General features: G+C 41.9%; 1 protein-coding gene across 7 annotated transcripts in view; it reads right to left on the bottom strand.

Moving 5' to 3' along the window:
* The window catches only part of ppfibp2b (PPFIA binding protein 2b), a 224,695-nt gene that overhangs the window by 5,475 nt on the left and 195,986 nt on the right, over positions 1-23,234 (bottom strand). For 5 of the 7 annotated variants that reach the window (XM_083916101.1, XM_083916103.1, XM_083916102.1 and 2 more), the window contains 13 exons: positions 21,199-21,426; positions 19,707-19,799; positions 16,668-16,779; positions 16,490-16,522; positions 14,494-14,555; positions 14,324-14,399; positions 14,119-14,201; positions 13,919-13,986; positions 11,374-11,434; positions 7,048-7,198; positions 1,363-1,498; positions 861-980; positions 273-423 (listed from right to left, as the gene is read on the bottom strand). In XM_083916101.1, the coding sequence (XP_083772227.1) occupies positions 273-423; positions 861-980; positions 1,363-1,498; positions 7,048-7,198; positions 11,374-11,434; positions 13,919-13,986; positions 14,119-14,201; positions 14,324-14,399; positions 14,494-14,555; positions 16,490-16,522; positions 16,668-16,779; positions 19,707-19,799; positions 21,199-21,426 (1,374 nt within the window). The remainder of the gene's footprint in view (positions 1-272; positions 424-860; positions 981-1,362; positions 1,499-7,047; positions 7,199-11,373; positions 11,435-13,918; positions 13,987-14,118; positions 14,202-14,323; positions 14,400-14,493; positions 14,556-16,489; positions 16,523-16,667; positions 16,780-19,706; positions 19,800-21,198; positions 21,427-23,234) is intronic. The other 2 variants (XM_083916106.1, XM_083916104.1) reach the window with 2 other exon arrangements.

Below are 23,234 nucleotides of genomic sequence, written 5' to 3' on the forward strand. Positions count from 1 at the left end.
CACAATGACTTTATGTTATATTACAGTATTAATGTTGAAGTTGTTGAGTTTCTGGAAGTCATTAGCTTGTGGTAAGCATTCGAAAGGAGTTGTCAACGATTTATCTGGATAGGTTTTTCTTGTGTGATTTTTGAACGATGAAGTGATGAAATTAAATTGGCGCAATGAGTAGGGATGGGTATCATTAAGATTTTAACGATACTACTACTTTCACCGATTACTACTAATCGGTTCTCTTTAAGAGCAAAAATTAGAAAAAAAATTGTGTGTACCTTCTCTAGGTCTTGCAGGGTGGCAAACAGTAGAGTTTCACCGCTGGTGACCCAATGGCCAGCGAGAATGCCGTACTGACCGAGTCCAATTTCTTCAAGCCAGTCACACACCTGCTCTGTACTCCACTTAGAAAACGGCATCTTCAGGTCTCTGACATGGAGAAAAAAAAGAGAGAGATTAACACTGAAGACAGAAGCTAATGGACCTAGGAACACAGACAGTTTTACCGCATTTTAAATATCATATCATCGTCATGACAGAAACTGAGTGAAAGTAGACAACATGAAAAGAATCATGTAAACTTTGCTTTTGGACTCGAATGTCCAAGTAAGAAGGTAGAACCTGAGCCAAACACCCCACACCCATGCTCCACTACAATCTCCCTGTGTTTTATATAATTCACTGAACAGACAACTGTCTTATTTTTTTTTATTTGATTTATTTCTGGATCAACACAATACAAAACAGAGATCCATAGGATGACATGCAAAACTTATTTCCAGCAGTGTCTCTCCCTCTGGCACAGAGTATATTTTAAACATATATATGAAAATACAGCATGTGTGTGTATAATTGTGGTTTTATACCGTGTATTCCCTGAACGGGCCAATTGTGGTCCAGCTGTAGCTCTGACCCCTCCCCTCCTGAACTCTCCGAACTCAGGGTTGTGAATCTGGACAGGACTACCTGACTGGCTGCGACAGATCCTGTGATTAAAAAAAAAACTACAGATGAGTGTGTGAAGAAATACTTAGATAATGTGGCAGTGTGAAAGCAAAACAGAAAAGGATATTGTTAACGAGTAACTATACTGCACTGTATGTGCAGAATTAAGAAGAATTACTTTATTTTTATCCCACACAGGGAAATTCAATTTTCACTCTTATTATCATACATGTTACACACACAGGCCCGAAATACACACATGCACAACCAGGACCTATACATGCAATTGAGGAGAGATGTTAGAGCGAGGGGGCTGCCAGTGACCAGCGCCCCGAGCAGTTGGGGGTTCGGTGCCTTGCTCAACAGCACCTCGGCAGTGCCCAGGAGATGAACTGGGCACGTGTATATGTGGTCAAAACTTACTTCCCCCAGAGTTTCTTGATGCCTCTGTGACTCTTTCTGTTCTCTGGTGAGACAGGGGACTGCTGTCCAGAGTCCACTCCAGAGGACAGGGGGGAGTGGTCTGACAGAACACACTCTGCTAGCTTTTCTGGATGGCCTGCCAGACAAAAACACAAGAAAACAAGAATTGACACAAAGTAAAGCAAAATCATGGCCCTCTCTGCTGAGTTCAAAGCCCTCTCCGTCAATCTCAAAGCCTCCATTTCAACGCTCGAAGCAAAGCTTGAACATGTTCACGCCACAGTGTCCCACCATGCTCAAAAGATAGGCTCCCTCGAGGTAAATACAAATCTACAAGATTAACATCTGCTAACACTGGAGGCCTCCTGTGCCACGCTAGCAGAAAGCAAGGCTGAAGCCCGCAACAGGAGAGGGAAGCTGCAGTACAGAGACACCCCCATTACCATACACGACGATAATGCACCGGAGCTAGTAGCGGAGTGCCAGAAATACGAAAGGCTGGTCAACATCATATTCTCACCTGGATTTCTTGAGTTTAACTTCTGTATGTAACCCCTTCTACATCTGTAAACACTAATGGTGTCCGTTCAGCACATTTCCCTCTCAAACGTGGGACCCGGCAGGACTGTCCGCTCTCACCCTTGCTGTTCAACATGAAGCCATTAGCGATCTGGCTTAGAAACCAGAATGAGTATGAAGGCATCACTCGTTTTGGTCTAGCCCACAAGCTTTCCTTATATGCCAATGACCTCCTCTTATTTGTTTCAAATCCCATCCTCCCCCCCCCAGTTTTATCAATTCTGGATCAGTGTGGGCACCTATTGGGGTATAAGTTGAATATTCAGACGAGTGAGTTATTTTTTGTCAAAAACTTGGCAAAATTACTCTCACAATCATTTTCCAGTTAAAACAGCTGGTAAGGGGTTCAAGTATTTAGGGGTGTTTATCACCAGCTCCTTCAACTTCCAGCCTCTATTAGATAAATGCAAGTCAGACTTGTCTAGATGGACGGGCCTCCCCCTGTCCCTTGGAGGCTGGGTTGATCTTATTTAGATGGTCATCTTACCAAGGATTCTGTATCTTTTTCAACACCTCTTAATAAATCATTCTTTACTAATCTGGATCAACAGCTTAACGCTCTTATTTTGCAGAATAAACCAGCCTGTATCCAAAAACATATTCTTCAACTCCCTAAACCAGAAGGGGGACTAGCACTCCCTAATTTCCGCCACTATTTCTGGACGTGCAACATTTATAAACTTTTATACTGGCTCCGTGGTGGAGTTACAGAAGTCTGCCCGCCCTGGGCTCATACCGAGATAACATCTTCCTCTCGCTTTTTGCACTCTACAATTTGCTCACAGCTCCCCATAACTGCCCACAAGGTTTCACCTATTCCGATTGTCACCAATACCATTAAAATTTGATTCCAGTTCAGGAAACAGTACAGCTTGGAAAGAACTTTGATCCCTGCCCCAGTTTTGAATAACTATGTGTTTCTCCCTTCCTGCACTGACCGAGTAGAGGACTACAAAGTTGTCTACCAGTGTCCTGTACTAACCCTCATCTCCTCCCCTTACACACCCGACAACAGCTGAGTCGTCAGAAAACTTCTGCAGGTGACATGACTCAGTGTTGTACTGAAAGTCAGTGTGTGATGGGGGGGGGGGGGGGGGGGGGGGGGGCATCATATGCGTCCATGGCATTAGCATATAACAATACAATACAAATCCAATGTTTAATTGTCTCTGGTGGGGTAGTCAACATACTGATGGAATTGTTTTTGGATTTCTTTTTATTTAGGGTGTTGTTCAGTAAGGCATGATTAAAATCACCTGTAATAGCCATGAAAGCATCCAGATGTTTAGCGGTGGCCCGAGCTGATAACTTCACAGGCCACCGCTGCATCAGCTGATGGGGGGGATGTAGACATCGATAACAATGGCGGACGTGAATACGGACGCATTCCCACAGCCAGCAGTTCAATGTCGGGGGTACAGAGACATTCCTTCACACAGACATGTCCAGGATTGCACCACCTCTCACTCACATAAAGTGAAAGCCCTCCACCTTTTTTCTTCAGACTTTTTGAACAATCTTTGTCTCCACGTACCAAACAGTATCCAGGAACCTCGACGCTGCAGTCCGAGATGTGCGAGTGCAGCAAAGTTTCACTGAAGCAAAATAAGCTACACCTGCGGTACTCCCTCTGGGTCTTCACCAGGGCTGAAAGTTCGTCCATTTTTTTCCACGTTTCCCATTATAATCGCTGGCTCAAGCCCTGCAGCCCTGGCGTCTCCTCCGTAGCTCCTGCGGGACCACAGGTCTGTCTCCGGGCAGCAGCACAGGCTTACACAGCGCAATCAGATGTTCACGCGTGTAAACAATGTAAACAATGCCACCATTACTACCGGCAAGGTTCTCTGTTACAAAAAGTAAAAAAAGTAACAGAAGAATGCGTAGAACAGTAACAAAACTTAGGCCAGCCATTATCTCAGCGTTTATGCACGGAATGTTATTAATTCGACCAAACAACTGAAAAGACTGAACCAACAAATAACAAAGTTAAAAAAAAAAAAAAAAAAAAGGGAGCTGCTACAAGCTGCCGCCTGAGGCAGTGCCATAGGCTGCAAGGCCTCTGGAAGCAATCTAGGCTCTGTGTCAGAGGATAATGGAGTCATGCTTCAACATGTGCGGCAGCAGGTTACTGTTTTCTGTTCATTCAATGTCCACCACTGTTAGACAAACTATAATGCATCCAACACTTCACTTAGTGTGTTCCATGAAGCCATATGATTTTTTTTCTATGCTGTATACACATACACGACAAAATAGTGTATTTCATCCTGGGTGATCAGTGAGCTTGACATGTCACTCACCTCATGTCAGTCAAGGTCACTGATCTCAATACTATGCTAACAGAGTTACACTCTGGGGTTGTGATGCAATACCCACCAACATCATAAAGGTCATGTTTTCCAGGAGATCCTGAGGCAGAGGAGGATAGTGAAATGAGAAGAGAGCAAGCAGAAACAGCAGAAGCCAGGATTAGTCGCACCCTCTTTACCTCCAAAATAAATGTTCAGTGTTTTAAATAGCAACATGCAAATCTACAAGCCTCAGGCAGGTGCCAATCTGAGGCAGAAACTTGTCTGCTTGTTTACATGAAACTCCTATTTCTTCTGAAAAATACTAAGAGTGTGGTTGCCTCCTTGTTAGCCTTGAATCTTGTCAGTGTCCAAGCCATATCTGAGAGCCGACCGAGTGACCGAAAGTGTAATGCCAGTTCCAACACCCATTTTCTTTCTTGATCCTTATCCTGAAACATCCCCATCAAAACCCTGACCTGAGTCTGAAAAGACACCTCCTTATTGTACTTAAAACAAACTCACGCAGTTCTGTTGCAGCTCCTCATTTGTATATACTGGAAGTGTTTGATGGGGATGTTGGTGATTATTTTTATTTGACACCTGTTTACTTTGAGCACTTGCTCGACTTGCTTTTTCTCAGCAGCAGGTTGAAGTAAGGGGGGATGTCAGGATGTCAGGGGGGATGTCAGGTTGCATCTTTGTTTGTTTCTTTTGGATGTCTAAGCTTTTTGAACTGGACACATCCTTCAGCCTGCACTCATCCCCCTCTCACAGCCTCTGATTACCCTCCTGCTTCAACTCTGGCTTTGTGTTGGATCATACATGGGTAGCTGTGTGCTTATATGCTTATTAGCTTTAAGTGTGAGTGTCAAGGCAGTATTTTCAACAGATCTCTGCGTCATGAAGCAGTTCTAATAATCCTGGCTTTAGAGGAGCTTAATCCTGTGGGAAACAGGTGCTCCCCCTGACTTTGCACACTAGGAGATAACTGACAGGAATTGCTTTGCAAATCTTGTTTGTGTGACTTCAGAGTCAGAGCAACATTAGCCAATAGAGACAGTTCTCCTGAAAGTGTATTTCAAGTTCTAACATTACAGTTTCTGTTTGATCATACAATACCTAAAGCTGGAGCACTGGCACTCCTGCAGCGAGCTGCAGCCACAACAAACAGAGAGGAGAGAAGACGGGAGGAGACAGGGAAAAAGGGTACACAGAAGACAGAAGTTGGAGCAAAGTTAGTTGATGTTAGTTGAGTTCAAGAGTTATTCAACAGTCACAGTTTATTGAATTAGCTCATCACGTCTTCACCTCATTGTGAGCTGTCCCATCACTACCACAGTTGATTTATGTATATATAGAGAGAGAAAGAGAGAGGTGCAGGGGAAGAAACAGGAGGACCAGCAGCCCTTTGTGCAGCAGGTGGAGGTGAGATGAGGTACATGCAGTAAAATTAACATAAGAGCCCGTAGTGATATTACGTTTAAATTTAATACGCATTCATCATCCTTCCCTGTAGCTCATGTATATGCAGGAATGCGTCCCATTTGTAGGTGAAACAGTGCTGTGCTCTGCTCCACAGTCTGGGTCAAAACCCTTTTGGATTTTGAAAATCTGCTGTGGTTAGAGCAGTCGCCCCATGTAAAGAGGCTGAAGGTCCTCAAGGCAGTGGCCGTTGGTTCAACTCCGACCTGCAGCCCTTTGCTGCTGTCTGTCCTGTATAATAAAGGCTTGGAAAAAATCTGCATGTGGCTTTAGGGAATTTTCCTAGCAACTTCTGAAATGCATTAATTATATCTTCATTGATGTCAGTGTCATATGTAAAGCCTAAACTGATTCAGCTTAAAGGTTGATATATAGAATCTTTATCAAAAGCTATATATTTTTTTAAAATAATACACCCGCTGGGCGTTTTGAGGGGCACAGAATGAAAGTATTACTTTTCCATAAAAAAATATATTTAGTCTGAATTAACATTTAAAATTTTTGACGGGTTTGACAATGACTTTCTGTCACGTTTTGTTTCCATTCTAGCAGCCAATCTGTTGTTGGGTGCAGCTACTATAGGCTGGCACTGGGTGAAATTGAGTTTGCCAATCCTGCAGCTGCTTCGGAGCCTCAGTGAAGGGGGCGTTATTTGTCCCAGCAGCTGAGTGACTGGAGACGGGCAAAAACCAAAGTTAATAGGCCAAGCATTCACTCCATGGACAGATAATGGAGTTCAACGGCATTAAAACGCACGACCAAATGGCTACATTTCTCCTTGATCGCTAACATCACTTTCATCCTTAGCTTAGCTTAGCTTAGCTGTAACAGCTAATGCTAACGCTAACTGTCAGTCAAACTCCTGTGCAATACTTGTTTTTATGGTGTGATTTGCCGGACGGGATGGGTTCTTACAGGCTCAAACAGACTCTGGTCTCCTGTAGACTACTGGGCTGGGTCTGACCAACCTGGCAACCTGACTGCTGGAATTATTTTTTGTTGTTTTTTGTATTTTTAGATGGCGGTGTTCTGCTCATTCTACATATTCGACCTTTAAGGAATGCCTTATAATATGTCAAACAACAGTGTGTCCAGTGTGACTTGTACGACTCGTGAAAATTATTGCACAGTCAATGTACAAAAATATGCATATGGGAAAGCCATTGAATGCAACACATTTTCTTAAATGTGACTTAACAACACTCACTGTGGTTAATCCACAGACTTCTCTATCAACATCTATTGTTGAAATAGTTTCCTTCCAAGTCAGGAAATTATCTTTCCGATGTGGGACAGGCACAGCACATGAAGCAGATGCTTTAGTGAAACTCACTGAGATTGTAGTCCTGGTTATGGCTGTTGACAGGAGAATGAGACTCTCCAACTCTCTCCCTGTTGCCGTTCAGCTCAGCCCTCAGTTTGCTCTTTTGACTTTTTAGTTTCCCTGGCAGAGTCTGGTACTTGCTCAGCTCCTTGTTAGGACTCTGGAGAATATAAAAAACAAAACATTGCATTATTTTTTAGTCCGGTCCAACATTTCAAATAAATTACCATTATAAGTACTCAAAATTGACTCTTACTTTGAATTCAAATGAACACTGCTCTTCTACACAGATACCTTTGATGAGGTGGACACATTTTATTTGCTTTTGGAAGTTTACTGCTTCTGATACTCTATGGTCATTTATATCTTAAATACATTGAATGATTTTAGGTATGAGCTGTATGTACAGTATAGACGATCTGGTGAGCCTGTGTGTTTCGCCATCGAATGGTGCCTCCATTACTGTGGTGGCGTCTCCCTTCAGTATGCAAGCTCTTGGATAGGAGCTGTCATTATAAGTGTACCTTTTCTACTTTTACATGTACTTTTTATGCAGCATTACTTTTGAAAATTATGTCTAGGAAGAACCTATGCAATTCCCTGCTGCTCCAAAAGCAGTGGGAACTCCAACTTTGGAAAAAAAACTGAATGAACGAAACAAAACTTTAGCTCATGAAGAGGCTGTATGGCCTACATGGATTCAAACCTTTACCTCATGAAGAGTGCCCCTGTCTGAGGCCAGACGGTCTACATGGATTCATTCCTTGACCTCATGAAGAGTGCCCCTGTCTGAGGCAGTACGGTCTACATGGATTCAAACCTTTACCTAGAGAAGAGTGCCCCTGTGTGAGGCCGTACGGTCTCCATCGATTCAAACATTTACCTCATGAAGAGGGCCCCTGTCTGAGGCCGTACGATCTACATGGATTCAAACCTTCACCTTGTGAAGAGCGCCCCTGTCTGAGGCTGTAAGGCTACATGGATTCCCTGGGCGTGCATATGTTCTCCAGAAGTGGATCAAGAACATTAACAGAGGGGACTAGCTCACCTTAGATGCCTCTATCAAGGCTGTCATGGTCCCACACAGTAAATGAACTCAATGTGGCATTATTTTGAAATATAACGTTTGGTTGCTCTAACTAGGGCGGGGCTCTTGCTGTCTTAAGTTTGCGGAGGAAGTAGAGGCGCTGCTGGTACCTCTTGGCCAGTGATGCAGTGTTGATTGTCCAGGAGAGGTCCTCTATATCTCTATGCAATCTGGTTAGTCCCATCTAAATATCTTTCATAAGATAACAGCAGAGTCATGATTGATATACTGCTTTTGCTCTGTTGCATTATAGAGTTGTAGGTGCAACCGGCGCCCAAAGATGATTGTTCATTTTCTGGATAAACCTGAACTTTCAGTTTGATTAAAGTAGGCCACAGCCTGCTGGAACAAAGACCTCAAAAGTTTGGCTGCCATGCCCTCTCCCCCACAACAGGTCACACCCAGGTGTGAATTCTCCAAGGCACCCAAACTGTTCATTGGCTGAATTGACCCCCGGACTATGACATCACCTGGGCCTATATAAAGTGGAGCCCCCCATCTCTCGCTCTCTTTCTACTGGCTCTTTTCTACCGGATCATCCTCCTACTCTTCTCCATCTCTACGCGATCACTCAACTCCAGGAGACCAGCTTCCAGCTGTCCCCTCGGCCCTGGACCTGGCCTATGGTGTGGGATCACCACAAAGGTTAACCAACCGGTTATCCTCAACTGAGCCCAGCACAGAGTGATCCGAATCCTCTTTTGCCTAAGAGCCACAATCAGACAAGAACTACCACGGAGCTTTCTTTCTTCAACCCAGCTGCTGGCATCAAGCAATGCGCAACATCTCCCATCTCATGGACTGGTAACTAATCACCAACTGGGCATTACTACATGTTATAGGACTGTATGAACGACTAGATACCATTGTAACTTTGTCATAAGAACTGAGAGATCAGGCTTCCGGCCTTTGTGTAACAAAGAGTATGTTCACACCTTCTCCGAGCCCCCACCTCTTCTCTTTGTCTCTCTCTCTCACACACACACACACGCACACACACACATACACACAAACCTACGTTTGCTGTTAGCTTTAGTTAGTTTATTGTGTTTTGTTTGTTGCATTAATTATTCTGTTAATAAATGTTTGTGTTTACCATATGTCTGATTATTTAATATTACACAAAGATGAATGAGCCAGCTTCTACTAAGAAAAGAACTTCTTAAATCCTTCAACTAATTAAACTATTATATTTATCGGTGTTTAACCCTTAATTAGTAGTTTAATATATTTTATGAGACTTTAATATTAGTTATCACTCCGTCTATGACGGTGGTGCCCCGAGGAACTCTGGTTTCACTAGAGTTTTTTTTAATATTATCTTTGATAATTATTGGTGATAACTAATATTTCCTTGATTAACGGTAAGTTTATTGAGAATACTCAATCTCATAATCTGAACGTGAGTCAAGGCACTATATTTGATTGGTTCTCCGTGTGACGTTTTAAATAAAGTGAAGTAATTAATTTTTAGTAATTTTTCTTTATTAATTTTCCTTATCAAATATTTCATTTGATAGTCACACTATTGATCCAATTAAACCCAAAGTACCTACAGAGTGTTCTGTGGATGGTGGATGTCTGATGAGGAATAAGAGGACAAACGCCAGCAGAGAGGAACATCTGGAGGCAGCCGGGATGCTGACCACTACTGACAACCACCACAGCTAGGTCTTGGCCTCTATCTCTCTCTCTCTCTGTTTGTGTGTTTGTGTGTGTGTGTGTGTGTGTGTGTGTGTGTGTGTGTGTGCACAGTACGATCATGTGTTTGCCTGTGTGTGTGTGTGTGTGTGTGTGTGTGTGTATGAACACAGTACGATCATGTTTTTGCCTGTGTGTGTGTAGCACTAATGTCTGTAGAGCAGAGAATATGTTTTATGAATAAGTGCTAGGCTGTGAACACATCTGAGAAATTTGCTTTCTTTTACTCAGAATGAAAACTCTTCACGGGCAACAATCAGTTTTCTAAAAGGTGATTGCAGAAAGATATGTGCTGTATATCTGGAGGTACTTAAAAGGCAGCACATAAAGCCTCTGTGTAACATTGATATGTATTAAATCCAGTATCATTTTCATGACCATAGAACATAAATTGCAATCAACCGATTAAGCTCATTCATTCATTCTTTACAAATTTTACAGCCTAAACAATGTCAGATTTGACCTCTCTCACCACACCTCAGAGAACAGAGAGCATAAAATGCATCTAAAACACCAGGTAAACAATTTGTAGTAAGGACCAAAAGCAAGCACCCTATGTGACCATGATTGAAACATGCAGGAATATGTCTGAATTTCATACTTTGATCCCATGTGCTTGAATACATTTACTTTCATTTTTTTGGTAACACTTTATAGTACAGCCTGTAAATTATAGTGTAATTATTACCCAGCATTTACAGTGAAATACTGTCATATGAATCAGTACATACAAATACTTACTGGCTCCTACTGGTACATTAAAGCAGATGCAGCGAAACTAGGGAGTGACAGTTGTGACTTTTAGCAGAAATGAGAAATGAATTACGCCGTAGGTATTTTAGTCTTTACTAGATATCTACAGGGAAGATAAGTGATTTCACTGTTGTGAAATATGCTTTTTTCAGTATATGAACTGCATCGTATGACAACATTGCACTAAGTTGCAGACTGTATTTCAAAGTATTACCTATGATTTTAAATAAGAAAAGAAAAAGGGAATTTAAAATGAATGAAATCAAGTGGACCCCATCCCTGCTAAATCATTGCACGTGGCATGTATGTGTTTCTTGGGGTTAGGTTGTGTGAAGTCATGCAGCAGATCAGTACCTCTGCTCTTGTGTCTGATTCAATTTCATCTGGCTTGATTTCTACAGCCTATAGCCAACACAGACACAGGAGGAACACGCACGCACGCACGCATGCACGCACGCACGCACGCACGCACGCACGCACGCACACACACACACACACACACACACACACACACACACACACACACACACACACACACACACACACACACACACACACACACACACACACACACACACACACACACACACAAACCCAGACGTAGCAGGTAAGTAATCACACAGTCAGATTCAAAGAACATCAATGTCAATTGTTATTTAAAAAAAAAACTAAATCTGTGTGCATGTTGATCAGGCGTCTAAGAAGCAGCAGCAGATGAAGCAGGTTCATTAGCAGTATCACTAAAGTTAATCAATAGCAGTATAGTGATTCTTTATGCACTTTATGCAACAAACCTTTTGTAAGGACCCACTCTGCAACTCTTCAAGACTGCTGGACAGCAATCTGTGCTGAGGCCTGAAAAAAGTTAGAGTTAGAAACATTGAAATAATAAATGCCACCACATTAATCTGATTTTCTATTCAGTTCATGCTTCCTTTAGGGAATATTATGAGGAAGTACTCCATAAATTTTCATTTTTATACTGATGATACCCAATTATATTTGTCGATCAAACCAGAAGAAACCGATCAGTTAGCTAAACTTCAAATGTGTATTAAGGAAATTAAAAGCTGTGTGACCTGCAATTTTCTGATGTTAAACTCAGACAAAACGTACTTGGCCCCGGAGGCCTCCAAAACTCTAGAGATATTGTTACTCTGGATGATGTTGTGTTTTCCTCCAGCACCACAGTAAGGAACCTGGGTGTTATTTTTGATCAGGATAAGTCCTTCGATTCTCACATAAAACTAACAACAAGGACTGCATATTTTCACCTGCGTAATATTGTGAAAATTAGGAACATTGTGTCTCAGAAAGATGCAGAAAAACTAGTCCATGCATTTGTTACTTCTAGGCTGGAATATTGCAACTCCTTATTATCAGGCTGCTCCAATAAGTCTGTTAAGAGTCTCCAGCTGGTCCAAAATACTGCAGCTCATGTTCTGACTAAAACAAATCAAAGAGAGCATATTTATCCTGTATTAGCTTCTTTGCACTGTCTACCTGTAAAATCTAGAATAGAATTTAAAATCCTTCTCCTCACCTACAAAGCTCTTATTGGTCTTACCCAACTAGATCGATGCGCTCTGAGAATGCAGGGAAACTTGTCGTTCCTAGAGTCTCCAAAAGTAGAATGGGAGGCAGAGCATTCAGCTACCAAGCTCCTCTCCTGTGGAACCAACTCCCAAGTGTTGTTCAGGAGGCAGACACTGTCCCCATATTTAAAAGTAAACTTAAAACTTTCCTCTTTGATAAAGCTTATAGTTAGGGCTTACTAGTCCTTAGCAATGTTGTTATTGGCATTCAGTTTCTCTAAGGGCGCACTCACACTATCCTTCGGCACCGGGCCAAAACAGGTTTTTTCGGGTAAAGCCTAGTGCGTTTGACCAGTGCGAATGCAACCGCTCCGCACCGAGCTGCGGCCAGCTGGCCGTCCACAGCCCGTTTGAGAGAGGTGGGCTTTTGTAGAGCGCGTTCGCACATACGAGCACAAGCGTGCGCACGTGTACAACAATGAGCACGACGCCTAAGGCGGCTCTCACGTCATTTATGTGCGCCTTTTCGGAAAAAAAAAGAAAGACAGACCATGCGTGGACATTTAACAACAACAACAATGGCGGCGAAAGGTTCACATTGGTGTGATGCGGCGGTGGAGTGTTTACTGCAGATTTGGTTAGGCGTCGTGCTCGTGCTCGTACACGTGCGCACGCTCGTGCTCGTACATGTGCAAACGGGTTCTGAAAAGCCCACCTCTCTCAAAGGGGCTGTGGACGGCCAACTCGCCGCAGCTAGCGGTTGCACTCACACTGGTCAAACGCACCAAGCTTTACCCGAAAAACCTGTTTTGGCCCGGTGCGGAAGGACAGTGTGAGTGCGCCCTTAGAGCCTGCATGTACAGCGGATTTTGTTCTGCTTAATGATGCTGCTATAGGCCTAGTCTGCCGGGGGATAATACTTTTTCTGATACTCTGAGCTTCTCTCCTCTCTGTTTGTATCATTCATGTCTCATCAATGCATGTTACTAATTCAAATTCTTCCCCGGAGTTGTTTGTGCTTTGTCGTCTCTCAGGTCTCTGCTGATCGTGGTGAGGCCTTCTGCCGTGGTCCTGCATTACACTTCCTGCTGCTATTAACACTTTTGCTAGCATATACTATAATTTTTTAGAAATTTTAATATTCACAGCCATAAAAACATTATCAGTCATATTTCTTCTAGTGTCGCAGCTGTTATTACTACTACGTGTATCATACGATCATATTTACCAGTACTATTAATAGTTCTATCATCTTAACTACAATACTTTCTACTATTTATATCACTCTGGTATATTAACTGCCATAACTTGTAAGTCATATTCACATTACTAGAGATATTATTATAGTTACAGTTACTTTTGTGTTTGCTTGCATCTCTGGGACTGTCTCTCTGTCTGTCTTTGTCTCTGTCTGTCCATCTGTCTATCTGTCTGTCTCTTCTCTCTTTCTCTCTCCTTTTGTCCGTCCTCCATAGAGCTGGGTCTGTTCAACGTTCCTGCCTTTTAAAGGGGAGGTTTTCATTGCCACTGTGTGCACAGGATTGCTGTTGCTACTCATGGGGGAATTGTTGGATCTCTGTAAATTATAAATAAGTCAGAGTGTGGTCTTTACCAACTACATAAGTAAAGTGTCTTGAGATAACTTTTGATTTTGGCACTGTAAATACAACTAAATTAAATTGAGAACACAAATGATGACTGCCTACACTTTAAGCCGAGTGATCTCTACGTCTCTCAAGGGGTAAGATTAATAGTTATTTATGAGATGTTAATGTGTGTGAATTTGTATTTTATGTGTTTATACCTAGAGTCCAATTCTCTCTGGCAAGGAGATGAAAACAGCATGAGTGGAGAAGATTCTGTTGATGACATCTATGCAGAGACAAAACACTATTTAGTTTAAGTTTGTGTTTACTTCTTCAGACTCAATGTCCATTTTTGTGGAAGTCATTTTTCAGGGGATTGTGAAGTGTTTTGACTTTGAGTTATACTTCATTATCTTACCTCTGACCTAACAATGTCAGATTGTGCTTTATGTTTGATGGCTCTGAGTCTTAAACTGTCACTCAGCTCCTCTTCACTACTCCCTGGTTGGTCAACACACAAATATTAGCACAACAGAATTACAAAAAGAGAGCAACAGAAAGACAAGTGTTCTGATGTTGTACTTTCATCCTAAACTCAGGATAAAGAAGGATGTCACTATTACCCTGTGTGAGTGCCAAGACTTCCCTCCTCTTTCTGTACTGGCCAAGCAGAATGGTCAGCTCCTCTATACGCCGATCCTGTAATCAACAAGACACAAATATATTGGCTTATGTAAATCAAGTCAAACGATGGGACCCTTTATCTTCATCATAAAGAAATGGTTTAATTTACCTTTTCATCATTTGAAGCTATCAAAGACTCCATCCCCACCTTCAGCCTCTGGTATTCCTGGTCTAATAAAGAAAGCCAGGTATTGTAAGTTATTTTGGATGCACAGCGACTGCATTTCTTGTTAATTAAGGGCATCTGATGGTCTGATGTGATGTAGGCGACAGCTATGACAGTCATGCTGATGTGAATAAACAAGCAAAACAAATACACACTGACAGTGCCACTTCACACGACCTGTGACAAACACTAAAGTTTGTCATGATATAAATGGTTTTGTGTAGAGCCACAATGCCAACACCATCAAAAAACAGAGTTCTCTTCTGGATTTCTAAAATGACTCTTATAGAAATGAGCCTTTACAAGCAAAACAATACGAACACACAAACACATAGTCAATATCTTTTCAAATAGAGCATAATGTTAAAGGGGAACTCCATCAATCTTACATATAAAGCTCAGTTTCCTAAACTCTGGGAATCCAGCTGTATAATGTTTTCCATGGCTTTGGAAGACCTTTGTAAAGAAGGTCCACTGAAAAAGCATGCTATTGGTTGCATGGGTGGTAAATGAAGGAACCAGTGTTTTTGGATCAGGATATCTTGGCCTTTGCTGCATTGATTTTGACTATTCTTTTCTTCTGTTCCTGGTGAGTTTCCTAAGTTCTTATTGAAGTGCTAAATTGCTAAATACTAAATTGCTGTATTACCCCTTTAAATATCTGGTTTAGGCAAACCGAAATAGACTCAAGCTAAAATCTGACTGCTCTAATGGCACAGTACATTAAAGGTTGAATATGGAGAATGAGCAGAACACCACCATCTAGTGTCTCACGATCATAGTCGCAAAACAAAACATAATTCCAGCAGTCGGGTTGCCAGGTCGGTCAGACCCGGTCCAGTATCCTACAGGAGACCATAATCTGTCTGAGCCTGTTAAAACCCATCCTCTCCGGCAAATCATACCATAAAATAAGGATTAGAGGAGTTTGACTGACAGTTAGCGTTAGCCGTTACAGCTAAGTAAACATCAGAATCCGAATCAGAAATACTTTAATAATCCCAGGGGGAAATAGTTTAAAATGTATGAAAATGAAAAGTGATCTTAGAGATCAAGGAGAAACGTAGCCATTTGGGCGTGCGTTTTAATGCCGTTGAACTCATTTCTCTCAGTCCATGGAGTGAAAACTTGACCTATATTGACTCTGGTTTTTGCCCGTCTCCGGTCACTCAGCTGCTGGGACAAATAACGACCCCTTCACTGAGGCTCCGAAGCAGCTGCAGGATTGGCAAACTTCATTTCACCCAGTGCCAGACTACAGTAGCTGCTCCCAACAACAGTTTTTAAAATTTTTTAAATAAATAATTCAGACTAAATATATTTTTTATGGAAAAGCAATACTTTCAAACCTTACCCCTCAAAACGCCCGTGGGTGTAATTTTTTTAAATATCAAAATATTTTAATAAAGATTCTACATATTCAACCTTTAAGGTTTATACACGCTGATACAATGGCATAAAACTGACATTTCTAATATGATTTAAATTATGTCATTTTGTTGGCAAGAAGCCATGGTATAAGCAGGATTTATCCTCCATGAAGGGTACGTCCCATGTTGCATGGCTCAATACATTCAGAGAGGGTCTTTAAAAACCATGGCAGCCAGAAGGTTTGAAAGAGTCATACTACACTGGAATGTTTATGACCAACAGAAACTAAAGTTGAGTGAGGTCCAATTTCTAATCAAACACTCCACCACCAGACACCTGATTAAGCTTATACAATAAATAGTGGCCACTTGCTGTATTATACATTGGATTTGTTGAGATTTCAGTCAAAATCACTGCAACCAATGACAACACTATACTGAATAAATATCTGCTACAAAGTTACATATCATGACACAAACTGAGAAATCAAGTTGTCAAGTGGCTATATACGTAGGCAGAGCAGTTTGATTGAACATTTGACCCATAACAACAGCACACCATGCCTTACATTTGTTAATCAGTTGCTTGATATACAGCTCCTCTACAGCAGATGTCAGCAGAGAGCGAAAGACAAGTGGAATATACAGCAGAGAAGAGAGAGACATGTTGATTAGATGTTACAGTAAGTGGCTCTCACGCACACATCTGTACTGAAAGATGTGAATTTTAATTGAGTGAGAGTGTACCTCTCTCTGTGTTGTCATTGGCTGAGCCGCCTTTGGCCAGCAGCTGGGTCTGCAGACATTCGATCTCAGCATCTTTGGAGGCCAGGAGCTGCTGCAGTTCTGATATTTCTGCCTGTGGAGGAACACAGAGTACATGTCTGTCAATTGTGTTAGTCTGCCCGGTCACTGGATAAGACTAAAGAGTTTAAAGAAGCTGGACTTGTCCTCTAAAACAAGCGTATTTTATCAGGTCTACTGGCTGATGCTCAGATTTTAAATGATACATGTGATTTGGAGGTGGATGTGTCATGGCACTCATGTGAGAGATACTAGAATCACATGGAATGAGATGTGAATTGTCAAATCTCTCAATATCAGACTGCAGAATGCAAATGCATTTCTCTAAAACACAGACCTATACACCGGGCAAACAAACCAGGTACTGAATAAGTAAATCACCATCTTGCTAAACCAGATATCACTTTCATGTTGTGACGAGAATACAAGATGACTATTAGAATGTGTAGAAAGTTGCAATTGACAGAGCTACACCGGGCTTCTGTTTTTAATGTATTTTTACATGTGTTTTTTTTACTTATCTTTATTTTTATCACCTCTGCTTCAAAGTTATACTTTGACCATTTTAAGCTTTGTATCATTGCAGTGTGAGCAGAAGGAGGTCCTCTGAACGACACCTTCTATGCAGTAGATCTTGGCAGACTCTCGGCAGACCTGTGCTGCAGCCACAGAGGGAAGGGAACTCCATTCATCTGCTCACACTGCCCCCATTGACATGACACAGACCTTGATTTAAATCAGCAAATTATCTCTTTAAGTGCTGCCTTCATGAGGTGTAGATTATTTTAGAATTAGATTACCATTTTATTGGTCACAGCCAAAAGCCATCCCAGTTCTCTCTATACCTAAATACAGCTGACCCTACAAGACTACATCAGCACACAAAGAGTTACTGAACAAGGGGCCCTCCTCTCTCCTTTTCTCTGGAGAGCAACTTACATACAGGCAAATTATTAGAAAGAGGAGTCCATGTGTGTCACCAGTATGGTTCTTTCTTTGGTTTTTCAGTTTCAAAACCTGATGGAAAAACAAACTGCATGGTTTTTCTGATTTAAAACAAGAACGTAAAAACAGAAAAAAAAAAAACAGACAAATGTCTGTTTGGTTTCCAGCCGCATCGCATGTCTACTGTGGTGGATATGATTATATAAGAACAAACTACATTACTGACACCTTTGAAAAATACATTTCAGCAAATATAATGTTTGGAAGATCGCATCCAGCTGGATTTGAACTCACGTTGCTCTACACAATTAATTACTTCAGCATCCAGGTAACATTTAGTTTTGGGTAGGGATGCACCGATCCAACTTTTTCAGTCTCAATACTGATACCTGGGCGTTGAATTAATAAGCTGTGAACCTAACAATGTGGAAGAGACTAAAGGCATCAGGCTTGACTTAAACATTACTTTCCTAACTTTGTAAAAGAAAATGTAACAAATGAACACATAGATACAAAAGTACTAAATTGTTATTTGTTTATTCATTTGTTATTAAAATAAACAATTGTACACCAGCTTAAACTTTTTAAAATTAAAATTAAATGTACCAGCTGAACCGGAGAATAAAGTAACTGAAATAACAATGTGCTGCCCCTTTAAGAGAGTTTTGATGTTGCACGACTTGCCGTATTTGTTCTGATGTTAAGGCAAAGCTGTGGTTTTCATTTTTGCTATTATTTTTTTAGATGTACCTTAAGAACATATGTCTATATGTCTATAAATATTAGGGGTCGAGGGGTCGCATCAATTCTTTGAGGGCCAATCAAGTACTCTTTTTAAAAATCTATTTTTAAAACCCAACACATCTTCCTGCAGGAATAATGATGCACAGCAATACAGCCTTCCCAGCACGTAATGCTTATTCTCAATCAAAAAAGTCACAGTTCCCCTTTAAGGATTGATTTTTTTTACAACCACAACTTCGAAACATTCCTTTTCTTAAAAAAAGCTGCTGATTTGACACATCGCTCAGTTTTTGTACCTATGCCTGTTGGACTTCCACCACTCCAGTGGGTTTTTCTAAGGGCCAATGCATGGCTCACTGAAACAAGCCTCTAGCTCATTGACATCCATATTTTCAAACTAGTCCTCCATGAAGAGGATGTCCAGTGCCTCGACGCTGTGGCCCCGAACATCACTGCTTTCCCCCTCCATGTCGTCTGGGGGCCTTGCACAGCAACCACATCATGTAGGTCACAACTTCTCTGATGGTGAGGCAAGAGCCAGTTCCAGAAATCAAAGGTGTTTGTGTCTCGGGTCAAGCGCAGACAGAAACAAGCGCATACACACACACACACAAACTTGAGTGCCGTTGTTTATCGAGTTAATTTGAAACGAGTACTACTCGAGGAATTCCTCACTCATGCCCATCCAAGTAACCAGCTATATTTGATCTTAATATGTAACATTTCGACTGGTGAAACTAGCCTGTCTATTTAATTTTCAATGTTACGTTAGCATTCATGCTAATTGTCATTTTTCAACACTATTAATAAAAGAAAACCATAGCACAGGCTATTGTTCCAGTGCTCTGAACACATTATAATTTGTATCTTTATTTCTTTATTTCAGTTGACTGAACCAGGTGAAATACCTCCATACAGCTGTATCTTTGCTCACTTCATGTTGTTGCTGGTGTTGGCTGTTAGTCAACCGGCATGCTGCACAAGCCTTGCTCCCAACTATTTAATGGATCGCATTTATCAAGACGATTTTGTTTATTGAATATGAAAACACAGAGGCACGCACTCTGAACGCACTAGACAGCTCAAGAGACTACTATGGTCTCCCACTCTTTAGGAAATTAGCCTATGTCTGATTACTGTGAAAAAAGTTGATTGTATTGTGCTGGCCATTTGACCCCAAGGAGGAGGAGAAATCTGGAAAATTAAAACTACTGTATATGTGTGTAAGCGGTTCAGGTTGGCTCATCATAGAAATGGGAGGCTAATGTGTTACATGTTGGTTTTTACAAGTACCTTGGTGGCTCTCAGTTTCCTTTCATACTGGCCCTTCTCCACCTCCAGCTCCTCCACTTGGCTCTCCAGCTGCTTCACTTCTTTAAGCAAATCCTGCAGAAAAACCAAAACCAAAAATTTTATACATGTTTTTTAGAGCCAGATTATGCAGTCTAGTCATGCAGGTGAGTTCATATTATTGTGCATTATTGTTCTGAAATTTTAAATCTTGAAAATTGTCCATCTTAATATCAGAATCAACAACATTCCTGATCTGTGCACATGCCAACATATAAATGGGAGGGTATTCAAACATCACATTCGGTCCACATTCAGTGCAGTTAGAGTATAAAGGTCTCCTGGCATTAGCACTAAGATCGTTAACCTGCCTGTGGCATGTGGGACCACTGGCAAACCACGGTATTTACCGCTCAGTAAAGGTCCCAACAATGGAACCCTGCGCCCCTAGCATTCTTCCGCTCCCTACGTCACACCAGCACAACCTGCCTCCCCCCTATAATTGCTGTAAATGTATAGCTATATATATTTGGTCTTTATTGACACTATATCACAACATAATGCCGTAAATAAAGGGATGTATACGTTTCTCTGGTCTGTTCTGTCGTTACGTTACACTTAAATTTCTTGCGGGAGCCATCCTAAAGGATCAATAAAAAAGTCTACAGAGCGGCACATGCCGTGGTATGCCAGTTGTTGATGTGGTACATGCCACAGGCCAATAAACAATCTTGGCGCCTCTCTCTCCAGGACTGAACAGTACAGTAGTTAATACAGGACACATGATTCTCCTGAAACAGATACCACAGCGTGCAGTTAACAACCAGGAAAAAGATGAACCTGAGGACCCAGAACAAGACTGAAGCTATCCAGGCTGCGCATCTGCCAGCTGCACATTGCCATTATCCAAAGTAAAACTTGTAAAGCATTACATATTATGCTGTAACATGACCAATCCACCTGGTCAGTGTAGGAGAAAACTGACAGATGTAAACTTTGTTAGTAGAAGGACGAACGATCATGCAAGCAAACCACATCATATCAAATGTGTGGTCCAAAACCCAATCTTAAAGGATTTAAAAAGACACACTCTAGGTTGTGGCTGAAATGTGTTTTTCCAAATGCTTCCAATATTTGAGGAGTAAGGCATAGAAAGTTGCAACGTTCTGCTACTTGTAACTATTGTAGGTTTCCTTATTTGAACATGTTTTTGACTCAGCTTCAACAACTTTAATAACCCCTCAGATGTATGGAAGTATTTGAAAAACAATACAAGTCCCCATATCTATAAAAACCAAAGTAGAGTGTGACAAAAACATCCTGAAGTGCACACACAGACACTCTGCAGACACACTGCCAAAGAGGTTGTTAGTTTGATTCTGTAGAAATTTCCAAATACCGGATGGTGTGTGGACTGGTTAAAAGGAAGAAGAGAGGATGAGAAGAAATAATGGGGAATGAGGGGAAGATGAGTTCATCCATCAAGTCTCCCTACGTGTACAGTCTGTCCTCCATTGTGCATCCTGGCGTCAGAGTCAGACAGGCTCAGGTCTGAGCTGGCTAACCCAACCTGAGGGCCGTGGCCCAGGGTTTGGCTGCCTCTGGGCTCCTTCTGCTGGGACTCCCTCTCCTCCAGGGCCTGTTTTTTCTGGATACGACTGCTGATCTCTTCCTGAAACCTGCACATCTGTTCTTGAAGCTCACTGATGAGATTCACCACACACTGGGGGGAATGGAGTGAAGGGGGACAAATGAACAGAGAGGAGAGGAGAAAAGAGGAGAGGAGAGGAGAGGAGAGGAGAGGTTTTCAAAATCCCTTTATTGCAATATTTCAGGGATACACCTGGTGATTTTCACGCCAAACTAAATTAAATACAACCATTAAACCAGTAAACCATCAATAAACAGATATTAAAAAATGATGATCAGCTCCCCTACACTCCTCACAGAGCACAGCACCTCCCCAACAGCCCACATGTGGCTAAAGGCCTGCACATTGTCCATCATTGTCCTGACAGAGGACAACCCTGTTTTATTCCTCTCTGCACTGGAATTGGCCGACTCAGCCCTGCTCCCATTTTCACCATACACTGGGCCTCATTTATCAAACGAACGTACGGTAGAAAAACATGCGTACGACCATTTCCTGGCGAACGTCGGCCTTTATCAATTTGGACGTGAGCGTGAGCTACGATCAAATCTCACGTCTGGTCTGAGATCGTGTACGCACATTTCAGCCTGTGGATTCGCAGTGCAGCACAGCAAAATCTGGCTGAAAATAATGAACAAACCTCAGCTGTCATTAAGCATAGGCAGTCACATATTAAGAACAGATCAAAACAGATTCTTAAAACGAATAAAAAAAATAAAAATTGTGGTTGGAGCGATTGATTGTACTCATGTGCATCTGAAGGCACCATCCATGAATGATTACGCATTCATCAATCGCAAAAAATACCACTCGATAAATGTACAGGTGATTTGTGATGCCAAGCTATCGCTTTTAAACGTGGTGGCCAGGTGACCAGGGGGAACACACGATTCTTTTATATTTCAAAACAGCTCGGCTCCAGCCCCCCGCGACCCCGACATTGAATGAATGAATGAATGTGCTGGCGCGCGTTTGCAGCAAGACGCACTGCAGAGCCAAAGTCATTTCCTCGGTTCGTGGCTACCCTCGATAAATTGCATTAAATCAATCAAGGTATCAGATGATTAACATCTTGGTATGGTTCTTCTAGGTGACAATGGTATCCTCTTACGGAATACCTAATAACCCGCCGGAAGCGCCGGTGTTGTGCGGTAGAGTAGTAAATAAACTACTCCTATAGGTGGAAACAACAGCCTTCTGATCCAGAATATCACCTATAATGCGAGGGGATGCAATTCACGGCAGGGGTGCTGAATACGGCACACCTGTCCAACAGTGCGCACAGGCGCACACGGGTCTCAGTGGAGCGCTGCCTCGGTTTGACTTCCTCCGTTATTCTCATACAGCGTTTTTATGGGCCCCTTTTATTCCACTCTCAAGACTGCCAAAAAGCACGTCCTTATTTTGCTCCATCTCGGATGTCAGGATGCCGATCTGTGTGTCGGAAACGTTTCTTTTCTAATCAGCGTTTTTCTTCTCCATGTTTGACCTCAGTGGGCGAGGCCTCCGAACCAGGAATATTTAAGGGCGTAACATGTTAAAGACGATCGAATTCAGCCGCTGCATTTATCAAGGCCCGCTCATTCATACGCTGAGATTGGTCAGATACGAATGTTTCATAAATCACACGTGGGTCCTTTCCTACGACCAATTCTGCGCTCAGATCTGCACCCGTTTCCACGCAAGTTTGATAAATGAGGTCCACTGTGCACCACTACACAACAAACTAACCCATGACAAAAACCCTTCACCAATACCAAACGCCCTGAGTGCAGAAAACAAATAGTGACAACACTTTCTCCTGATCCAAGGAGACTACCCCCGCCTCAACATTGTTAATCTACATATGTCGATGACATCACTCATAAAAAAGACATTAT

The sequence above is a fragment of the Echiichthys vipera genome, assembly GCF_963691815.1.
Source record: "Echiichthys vipera genome assembly, chromosome: 7".
Taxonomy (NCBI): Eukaryota; Metazoa; Chordata; class Actinopteri; order Perciformes; family Trachinidae; genus Echiichthys; species Echiichthys vipera.